The sequence below is a fragment of the Ipomoea triloba genome, chromosome 8, assembly GCF_003576645.1.
Source record: "Ipomoea triloba cultivar NCNSP0323 chromosome 8, ASM357664v1".
Classification (NCBI taxonomy): Eukaryota; Viridiplantae; Streptophyta; class Magnoliopsida; order Solanales; family Convolvulaceae; genus Ipomoea; species Ipomoea triloba.
The window spans coordinates 16,504,909-16,516,831 of record NC_044923.1 but is presented as its reverse complement, the minus strand read 5'-3'; the positions used below and the strand labels follow the sequence as shown (position 1 = coordinate 16,516,831).

Sequence of the window (11,923 nt, the reverse complement as noted above, 5' to 3'; positions counted from 1 at the left end):
GTGAGGTTGTTAAGAGTGGTGAATGGCATTTAGGAAATGTTCGTGTGCAAGAGATAACTAAAATCAAAGTGATAAGTAATAAGAAATAAGAAATAAGGGGATGGATTGTGCTTGTCTATATTGCTTCGTTGTGTGTCTTAAGTAGTGGTTTAATGATTCAATTGTGTTGCTATTCAAGAGGGTGTTATCTTAGTCCTTTTCCACCTTTGTGTACTAGGGTTTCTCAGGCTTAGGAGTACCATTTGGCAACCAAAAGCCCTAAGAGACATTTTATTAGACACCTAGGCTACACACTTTCCTACTATTCTCAATCATGGAATTCCATAGGATCTAAGATTGCAAAAAGCTACAACTCAACTCAAATCAATACCATGATAGAGTCAAGGTCTCAATCTCTCAATACATTGGCCAAATCTATACAAGATCTAATCAAACCAATAATCAATAGACAATAATATATTTTTCAACATTAAATCAATCAAAACTACAATAAGAAATAAGATCTTCACACTAGCAACATAGATTCACACAACTCAATCCCTAGATTGAACTAGCCAAACATAAACATAGATTTAATATCATAAACTAATTCAATCCAAGAATAAGAAATGTAAATAGAAATAAGATTCAAATAGAAATTACCTAGTAGAAATGAAATGTAATCTTCAATCCAAGCTTTTGATCTTCATTTCTTCATACACAATGGAAATGTAAAACTAAACCTAAAAAATGAAAATCAGATTTCTAAAACTTCCTCCCTGAAAAATCCTATCAAGCCTCCTTAAATAGTCTCCCCAAAATTGCCCTAAAATGATTTCTCCGCATTGTCTCGTTCACGTGGCCTTCACGCGTGAATGTCCTCGTGGATGCGTACTAGAATGCATCCACACGGCCTTCACGCGTGAATGCAGCATCTTGGGTCCTCCGGGACTTCTGTCTTGCTCGGTTTGCACGTTTTGCTCATTTCTCGTGCCTAATGGCTCTCGGGACCTGTGGAATGTCTAAAAAATACACCAAAGTAGCTATGCGTGTGGTTATTGAATTAAAGCACATAATATCGTAAATTACTAAATTAGTCACATAAGGATACCGAAATGCTATAAAACTATCCCTATTTATATCCAAATATATAGATATCTTGGGAGCTTATTAGGGAGTGACAGACGTGTCAACTCCGAGCTCTTAGCTGTTAGAGTTGTGTTTAAGTTCAGTTATAAAGAAGTCATGGAATACAGTTAGCATTATGCTAACATTAAGAGATCTCTACTGAAGGCATGCTTTTAAGGATTTTAGAGATCATATAGTATTTTGGATGGTTTCTTCTCTTCAGTTGTGCACATAATATATTTTGAGAAACATCCCTTAAGTTACCGAGAATAAACATTGGGTTTGTTCATGAGAGGCCTAAGTTGGAGAATTAAAATGCATGTGACCATAATGAATACTACTCTTATTTGTAAATAGAGGACATATCACTATGGTTCGTGTGTTTTGTTCTTTGATGAGAGTTGTGCTAATACTTGCGCCAAGTGGGAGAATGTGAGATTTTCTCTAAATAATATATATCACATATTATATATTAGGGCCTTAATTTAAGGTGGTGCAAACAGTCCAGGGCATTTGATTAAGAGCTACAGTCCTGCAGGGCATGATCCTGAAAATAAAAGTCCCATGATCTTGAAAGTAAAAGTTCCTCCATGAGCATCATGCTTATCATGTTGATCCAAACCTCCAGTTGAAGATCAAACCATTTGAACCCGGAGGCCCTTCAATGGAGTGTTCAAGACATCAATTGAAGAATCAGAGGACTACATAGAGATCTTGTACCCACACCATATTGATATACTACATGTAACCAAAGTTTGAATATCAAAATATTATTCAAAATTTTGCGTTTACAAATATAGGAGGTGTGTGATTTATAATATATTTTATATTCAAACAATTTATTCAATTAATTATGTTTCATATTTGGTTGTGGATATTTTATTGCGTTTTGAATTATATATTTTGATTTTTCGCCCCTAATCAAGAAGTTTTTTAGCTTTGTGTTTGTATGTTTTGTTTTATAAATTTTTATTAGGAAAATGTTTTTTTTCCCTCCTGATTTTTACATCCAAACTTTCTTTATCATAAATTCATAATTTGATTTTCATTCATTGGATTCCAATGAATTGGCTAACCCACCACTAACTAATAAATAAATTTAATTAGCAATCACATGATGACATATCCGGAGGGAAATTTGTAGGAAAAATATAGGAGGGATCGGAGTTTGTACCACACTTGCACTGTTCTTTTTTATTAATAATTAATTTATTATTTATTAAGATAGCAATGTTATTGTTTGTAAGCTTATTTAATTTTAAATTGTTTATTCATTTTTATATGCACTTTGACCAAGAAATTATAACTAGGAAGACCAAGAAATTGTTCAATCTTTAAAATATCCTGCCGTTATACCTTATGTTATCTTTTCCCATTAGTATTATCATGCACATGCATACACAATATTTTTTTTTCTTTTATTCTTCAAATGTAATAATGTATGTAAACATGCAATTATAAGAAATAAGTATGATTTCATTAAATTTTAATTAAACCTTACCATAATTATATTTAGTAACATATCTAAATTTCTTATTTCAATAATATTAATCATACAATAATTATTACTTAAATTGTAACTATACTTTTATTTAATATAATATGAATTCTACAACTATAATTTTTTGTTTAAAATTATATGCTATAGTTTTTTTAAAAAATATTTTAATATTTAGTATTAATATTGGGCATATGTTTTTGTGCATCGCACATATAAAATAGTAGTATTAATTATATGAATGAATGCTGCACCAAACACTGTACATATATTAATTATATGAATGAATGCTGCACCAAACACTGTACGTATGTTCTTCCCAAACACTCTACGTATACATTAATTATAGGAATGAATGCTGCACCAAATAAATTAGTAGGGTTAATTATAGGAATGAATGTTGCACCAAATAAATTAGTAGGGCATATTGATATGACTAATATACACACACATGCATGTAAATTATGTTGACTGAGTTGTGTTGTACCCGGGACCCACGACAAAGAATTGTGTTGTCCCCGGGAGGTCCCCGAGACCCCCACGACATCCTCCCAAACTACACATCTGTGACCAGTTGAGCTAAATATACACAGAATGCATAGCCAATCAACCTTACGACATATTCATTATCATACTGATCGAGTTAAAATAGTCTTAATCACACAAGCGAGCAATATATATTTATATTTTGCACATAGAACATATATACAATATACAATATTTATGCAAGTTCGAACATACGATACGTATACAAATATTCTACAAAATGAAAGTAAATATCTTCCATCAATCACAAAACAGTGAATGAATGAGATCTATACTTAAATAAATATTGTTACATTTTTGTAAATGCTTAGAATATATCATTTGGTAGAAAATAAAATTGTTTTAGAAAATATTAGCAGTATAATTTTTTAAAAGTTGTATCATCTGTGAAAACACATAGGCCCTATTTGGTAAATAAGGTGCTCTTATTATTATGGAGTACATGCATGCATTTATATTTTCATAAGAAGCACCAAATACGTACTTCTAACACATACAAAACTAATTGCTAAGAAGTACAATATTTCTCCGTGTACGAAATCTACAATAAATATTTCCTAAGAAACACCAAATCTTTTATTTACCAAAATTGGCATCCCTTATCCAAATGTATGCTCTAAGAGCAGTCCTCATACCAGGACCATGGTCCACAATGTACTGTGGACCATGGATCATGACTGATACTGCAGTTGTATTGAACTGATACTGTAGTTGTGTTGAACGGATACTGCAGTTGTGTTGAAAGGAAACTGCAGTTGCGCGGAACAGAGGCTGTGCCATCCGTCTGGAACTGCAGTTGTGTTGAACTGATACTGCAGTTGTATCGAAAGGATATGCAGTTGTGTTGAACGGATGAACGATCTCTGTTCCGCATAACTGTTGTTTCCTTTCAACACAATTGCATTATCTTTTTATCACAACTGCACTATCCGTTCAACAAAACTGCAGCATCGATCATGGTCCACAATATAATTCTCTCTCTGAGAGAATCACATAATCTAGCAGATACTTATAATGTATTATGTATTCAAGCCGTATTATTCAATAATACGGAGTAACATTTTGACCACATATTTCAAAGTATTTTAAATTTTCACTCAACTCAACTATATATATATACCTTCAAGGCTTCACCACTGCCAATATAACTCATCAGAAACACAGAAAAAGAGATAATACATACATATGGCGACCACTCCAGGCTTCCTCACTGATTGGCCATGGAAACCCCTGGGAAGTTTTAAGGTTCGCTGTTTCTTCTCCCTCCAACGTTGTTCTTAACAAATATATGTACTTAGTAGCAACCATTACTAACAACAAGATTACAAGTTTACAAGTTAATAAGCTGCTCACATTGAGAGTTAAGCTTGTAATCTTCCCCTCTTCTCTGGGAGGAGGGGAGAAGATTACAAGTTTAACTCTCAATATGAGCAGCTTATTAACTTAGGTAACAGTTGTGTAAGGTCATCTCACGGATCTTGATCAATGAGACGAGTAGAATATTTTATTAATGGGTCAGATCTTTAACCTCATTAATTAAAGATTCGACCCGTCTCACGGATCTCACACAAACTGTTGCCCATCAACTTTCTTAATTTGAGTTGGTCAGTTATGGCTGGTAAGGTCACAAGGTAGTATAGTATTTAACCTACACACTTGTTACTAAGGTTACAAGGCGGTCAGGGTTTATTCAGAGCACACACTATCTTATGATACTTTGCTTTGCTGGTTAATGTCACAAAGCGGGATTTACCCAGAATGCATACATGTTATGCTTCAAGTAGGCATTCATATATATATATATATATATATATATATATATATATATATATATATTATTGTTCCCCAATGATAATTTTGAGAATTTTTGTGTGTTTTTATGGGTAAAAGTATGTGCTTCTGGCACCATGGGTGGTGCACAGTTTGTACTATTTTGTTAGGAGCAAGGAAAGTGAAAGGGACTACACAAATTTCTTGATTTTCCCTTTCGTCCTCTCCCGGATGGTGCACAACCAGCTATGGATCAGCTACTCCCGTCACCGGACGGCCAAGGGGAAGAGCCGGATCGTCGATAAACCCATCGACTTTGAGCAGGTTGATCGCGAAACCAACTGGTAATATAATGCTCCCCGAAAAACATTATATATATATATATATATATATATATATATATATATATGTTAATCTCGTAGACAGGAAACCTTAATAATCTCGATCTGAAAGGCCTGTAGTGCTGTGGTTTTTATTTTTATTTTTATTTTATTTTTGTTTTTTTAAGGGATGATCAGATATTATTGATCGGGCTGTTAAGTTATGTGTTCAACGTCACCGGCATGGCTTCCCGGCTGCCGGCGTGGAGGACCGACGGCGTGTTGATAGCAATGGCCCTGCACGCCGGCCCGGTGGAGTTTCTTTACTATTGGCTTCACAGGGCGTTGCACCACCACTATCTCTACTCCCGCTACCACTCCCACCACCACTCCTCCATCGCCACCGAGCCCATTACCTGTAAATATTATTTGTACCGTCAAGTTTTTTAATTTAACCCAAGTATAAAGTTTCAACAATTTATTGATGAAATAATGCTAACTGGGTTTAACTTAACTTGGTAACAATAATATTACAAGTTTAATTCACAGGGAACTTCTTAATTTGAACTATTGAGCTAACCAGCTATATATGAATATATTGTAAGGACTCCCAAATAGTCAAATTGACACATTTTTTAAAAACAAAATTGCCACCTTGAAAGAGATAGATCGAGGTGGTCCTGTAAATGGAAGGTTTTTCCAGATTTGTTGGACTGGCCTCAGTTGATTTGCGCCTAGAGAGAGCTGCCTGACGGCACTTTGCCCAGTGAATCATCGTTACATGGATCATGGTCCATACAGATCATAAATAAACAATACATTTTTAATATACTAAATGTACATTATTTTTGTACGTAAAGTACATTATTTTATATATACTATTAAATAATATGCATTCAGCACAAAAATAATATACTCTTAATATATTAAAAATGTACCTTATATTTATGGTCCACACAACTATGTGGACGACACGTGTCCGCTGGGCGCATTATAAGTCTGTTTTACTGTTTTTTTAAATAAATTGTTTTGTTTTATTTTATTTTCTTTTTAAAATCTTTTCTAGCTACCATATTCATTTTTCTAATCACACTTCTCAAAAAATCACAATAAAAATCCCACTATTGATGAGGGCCTAAGAGTTAAATGACTTGAAATATAGGATCTAACATCTAGTCATAGTTGATTTTTGTGTTTGAATGCTTCTGAACTATCTGAATTGCTTGATTGTACTTGTTATTTTCCCTCACTTCTATTCCAACACTCTAGATGGTGTAAAAGACTAAATTATTACGAGCAGTGAGAAGTAGAGAACCCTTAAATACCTGAAGACTATCAATGCAAAATTGTAAGGGGCGTTTGGTTCACAGAATCTTAGATTACCCTAGTTAATAGAATTACCCCCAGGAAGGTAATGTGAGGTTTGGAATGTAAGATGCTGATGTGTTTGGGAGATTTTGGGAATATATGGTGGTGTTGTGTTTGGTTTGGATTGCAGGATATAATATTACTTTGTTTGGTTAAGGGTTATATTTTAGGTTATATATATCAATTTACTATAATATCCTCAATAATATATATATATATATATATATATATATATATATATATATATGCTTAATATTAAAAAAATAAATATATAAATATACACACATATATATTTGATTATATAATTAAACATATATTTATTTTATAATGTTATTGTTTATTATTATTATTATTATTATTATTATTACGGAGTATTATATAAAGATTAGTTAACAAGGGCAAAGTTAGAATGATTCAAGGGAATATAAGATTATCTAAGAAAATAGGAGTAATCACATTACCTTAGAAATATTACTGCCACATCAACTTTGAGGTAATATATAGATAATCTCATAACTTGAACCAAATAATGTAATATAACATGAGACACAGATTACCTAAGTATTCAGTATTCTTAGATAACTTGAACAAACGCCCCTAAAGGTTTCCTACCGTATCACTATTTGCACCAAAATGTTTTATAATTACAGGTTTTATAGATTAAACCTTATCTAAAAATGACATGTCTGGTAGATGAAACCACACTTTTGATTTCAGCAGACAGTTTTGATTTTAAAAACCTTTCATATATAACCTGTGCTGATTTACCTGTTAATTTAACTTTGCAATCCTTTAACAACTGGAGTTACAAGGTAAGATTTGCTTGTGTGAATTTCCTTAGTCACAAATAAAAAACAGTTTATTTATTTATATTATATATTTATTTGATTTATACATTCTTGGCAGCTGTGATTCATCCTTTTGGAGAAATCCTTGCGTATTTCTTGCTGTTCGCTATTCCAACGCTGACAACATTAACCACTGGGACTGCTTCCAACATTAGCCTTATAGGCTATTTCACATACATCGATGCTATGAACAACTTGGGACATTGCAACTTCGAGTTCTTCCCCAAGTGCCTCTTCTCAATCTTCCCACCTCTCAAATACCTTATGTATACACCCTCGTAAGTCCACTATATATTCCCATAATTATTATTAAGTTTAAATTCGAGTCATTTCCATTTTTGGTCATACTATTATTGGTGCATTTCTAATTTTAGTCCACTTCATTAATTTTTGTCACATTGCAGCCAGTTTTATTTAGTCCTTGCCACTTTTAGTCCACCATTAAAATTTTTGTCAAATAATCATCCAAAACAGGGGTATTTTGGTATTTTCATGTTTTGATCATCTCCTTTACCTTTTGCAGCCGTTATCCTTACACATTTTCATCCAATGAAGAGGTCCAGCGAAAGCCATGGCTTTGTAATGTGGCTCACATGGCTTTCACCGGACCTCTTCATTGGATGAAAATGTGTAAGGAAAACCACTGCAAAGGGTCAAGGAGATGACCAAACCATGAAAAGACCAAAAATACCCCTATTTTGGACGGCAATTTGACAAAAATTTTAACGGTGGACTAAAAGCGGCAATGACTAAATAAGACTGGTCGTAATGTGGCAAAAATTAATGAAGTGGACTAAAATTGACAATGTCCCAATAATAGTAGGACCAAAAATAGAAATGACTCTTTAAATTCGAACCTTATCACTACTTTATCTTTATTGGGCGTTCTTGAATAAACAGATTCCATTCGTTGCACCACACTCAATTTCGGACGAATTATTCACTTTTTATGCCATTCTACGACTACATCTATGGAACAATGGACAAGTGGAGTGACACGTTATACGAAATATCTCTCGAGAAAGAAGAAGAGTTCCCGGATGTGGTGCATCTTACACATTTGATCACCCCAGAATCTGTGTACTATTTGAGGCTTGGGTTTTCCTCTTGGGCTTCCGTGCCACAAAACCAGAAATGGTACATTTGGTTGATGTGGCCTATGACCACCATTATAAACTCCATCTGTAATCAAACTTTCATCTTGGAGAGAAACATTTTGGGAAAGGTTAAGTCACAATCTTGGGTTATACCCAAGTGCAAAGTCCAGGTACGTAGTTACACTGACTGTGTTACAATGTAGTATCTGTTCATAAAACCTATTGAAGCACAAAGAGTCAATATTGCCTCCACTGAGATTCGAACCCACACCTTATATATGAGAGTGCAATCGAGTGTCACTAAACCACAAGGTCTTGGCACATAATTGTATTCTCTAATTCGTCTCTTTTGAAAGTTCGAGTGAATTGAAGTTACGTTGTATACTTACGTGTTTATCTTTAGTACCTGCTTAAACGACGACAATCACGAGACATCAATGGCTTGATTGAAGAGGCCATACTAGATGCTGAAGCAAAAGGTGTCAAGGTCTTAAGCTTGGGTCTTCTCAACCAGGCAAGTTAATTACTTAACACTTAACCAACTCTATATACTATATATATCCCGACTAGATGAACCATCAATCCTTATACCATGGACCAGGGTTCAAAGTGAACTGTGGACCCTTGTTTATGTATCTTATGTTGTGATGAGTTTTTACGTTTTTGTGTTATGAAATTTTGTACCTTAAACAAATTAATAATTGTGTCTTATGCTACATTGCTATGAATTTATGTATCTTACGTTGTGAATTCTGTGACTATGAACATTTTGAAAAATAAGTGAATATATAATATATATGTATTTGTCTTGTGTTAAGAAATTTTATACCTTACAAGTATGAACTTTTATATCTTGTCGTTTTGATTCGGTGTTTATAATGGGCTTAATTCTAGCAATGATCTTCCGACTATGTTGATTTTTCAAAATTGGTCATCGTCTTATAATTTGGACGAAAAAGACACTTGACTTTTGAAATTGTTCCAGTAATGATCCTTCCGTTTATGTCCAGTTAGTGAGGCATATTGTGTGAGGGTAAATTAGTCTTTTCATTATACGACCTTCTTCTTCCTCTCCAGCTTTCCCCGAGAGTAAATTACCAATGAAAGTGTTTGTTTCAGAGTGAGGAACTGAACAGGAACGGAGAGGTTTACGTCCAAAAGTACCCGAAAATGAAAATGAGATTGGTGGATGGAAGTAGCTTGGCAGCTGCAATAGTCATGAACACAATTCCAAAGGGTACCACAGAGGTTCTCCTTAGAGCCAACCTCAACAAAGTCTCCATCTCCATTGCTTCTGCATTAACCCAAAGGGGCATCAAGGTAACTAATCAAATATTAAAAATTGTAATTAAAATCATCCTTAAAAAATAAATTAGTCTCTTGATTATGTTAACGTTTCCTGCAGGTTGTTACCTCGTGTGAAGATGACTACGAGAAGCTTAAGCTTGCCATTAATTCAAAAGATAACCTTGTGCTGTCAAGGAGTTTCACCCAGAAGGTAATTAAACAATAACAACGTTCTTAAATAATTTGATGGTTAAAACGTTAAAGTGTGCTTAGCTTTTTACTTTTTGTCCCACGAATTTTAAATTCTTATCACATTTAATCTCTTCGCCGACCTAATGTGTAATCATCGGTAACTTGTCTTAAAGGACAAAATTGTCATTTTTCATTATTTTTTTTTCTTAAACTCTCTTAGGGTGGGACTAAAAATGATAATTTTGTTCAATATAAAGGTTCCACATGTACTCCGATTTTGCAGCAAGGCAGTAGGACCGCTAAGGGAGTAGTTGCGGATGTAGTTAGGGTTATATCTATAGGGGTCATGCAAATACATAGGGCCCTTTCCTTTTCTTTTGAATGAATGGGGTGGGTTAGAAGTTGCTTTCCAATCTACGGTCCCTAGGAGTGAAGGGTTAAACAGGTCACTTATTATCCTAAAACATGGTTATTTGTGACCTAAAATTAAGTCGCAGAAATTAAATGTAGCAAGAATTCGTTAGATCGAATATAAAAATAAGTAATTTATAATAACCAGCTACCAAATATGGAAATGATTTCATAATCCTAAATAAAAACACTCAAACGTTGATCAATGACAGATATGGTTGGTCGGAGAAGGATTAAGGAAAGAAGAACAAAAGAAGGCGACAAAAGGGACAATGTTCATTCCCTTGTCTCAATTCCCCCCAAACAAACTCCGCCGTGACTGCTTCTACCATCACCCGCCGGCAATGTTAGCACCGCCTTCTTTCCAAAACCTGCACTCTTGTGAGGTATTTATTACTTCCTCCGTCCCATTTTTGACTCGCTTAACTAGACTTGACTAAAGTTATTTTTATTTAATTTTTTCATAATATTAAGTTTAGTATTAATATACAAAATTTATATATTTAAGAACTATACTAAATAACGTGTCAATGACCTTGTGGTCTAGTGGCATCCAATAGTGGCATTTGGTTGCACCCCATGTTGAAGGGGGCAGGTCCTCGCCTCAGTGGAGGCGATGCTGACTCTTTGTGCTCCAGTAGGTTGAGAAAGTAGTTTATGAACAGATACTGCATTGTAACCGAGTTAGTAGTATTCAAAAAAAAAAAAAAAGAACTATACTAAACGTATTATTTTAAACACAAAAAAAATCAAATTTAAAAATAATTAAAAAAATACTAAAAAATGAGAAGAAAGAGTTGGTTTGACCCATGAATAGTAAGTATGGCAGTTAAAATGGAACAGAGGGAGTATAATGTATACTCTTCCTATCCCATTTTACCTTATTCGATTAACAAGACTTGACGGAACTCAACTTATAATCCCGAGATGTTATATATGTGCGCGCAGAATTGGCTGCCGAGGAAGGCAATGAGCGCGGCGCGGTTGGCCGGAATCCTGCACGCTTTAGAAGGATGGAACGTGCACGAGTGTGGAGAGACGATGTTGGACACCGACAAAGTCTGGGAAGCCGCCGTGCACCATGGTTTCCGCCTCATGATGTTGGACTTTGAATGGCTGCGAAGTTTTAAATAAATTAATAATAATAATCCATCTAAACCACTTACTAGCAAGCTTATGTTGTATTTTCTCTATTATCTGCACTAGTATTTTCATCAGTGCGATGCAGGGAGTGGATTTGTTATAATATATTAAGAATATTTGGATCGATATATAATTATATAAATTATAACGTCAAATATTATATAGTTCAATTGAAGATATGTTTTGGATCGATTTTATTTTCTGATGTTATCCTTGTTTGAATTCCAACAAATAATTGCTTAATTAATAGCTAATGTGTAGATGTACACATGCGGTGCTGAAACTTTAGGTTTAAAATGGTGAGTGGGAATCAAGAGATCTTATAGGTCAAAAATT

At 34.1% G+C, this 11,923-nt stretch overlaps 1 protein-coding gene across 1 annotated transcript; it reads left to right on the top strand.

The window, feature by feature from the left end:
- The first annotated feature begins 4,301 nt into the window (after positions 1-4,301).
- Positions 4,302-11,708, top strand: LOC116027583 (very-long-chain aldehyde decarbonylase CER1-like). Its single transcript, XM_031269286.1, has 10 exons — positions 4,302-4,396; positions 5,042-5,265; positions 5,430-5,659; positions 7,516-7,735; positions 8,358-8,724; positions 8,958-9,068; positions 9,674-9,874; positions 9,960-10,052; positions 10,657-10,830; positions 11,393-11,708. The coding sequence occupies exons 1-10, from the start codon at positions 4,337-4,339 to the stop codon at positions 11,576-11,578; spliced, it is 1,866 nt and encodes a 621-aa protein (XP_031125146.1). The 5' UTR covers positions 4,302-4,336; the 3' UTR covers positions 11,579-11,708.
- Positions 11,709-11,923: the final 215 nt, after the last annotated feature.

Coding starts and splice junctions, on each gene's coding strand:
- LOC116027583 (XM_031269286.1), top strand. CDS start 4,337: ATGGCGACCACTCCAGGCTTCCTCACTGATTGGCCATGGAAACCCCTG. Junction 7,736..8,357: donor TACCTTATGTATACACCCTC/GTAAGTCCACTA, acceptor TTGAATAAACAG/ATTCCATTCGTTGCACCACA. Junction 8,725..8,957: donor TACCCAAGTGCAAAGTCCAG/GTACGTAGTTAC, acceptor GTTTATCTTTAG/TACCTGCTTAAACGACGACA.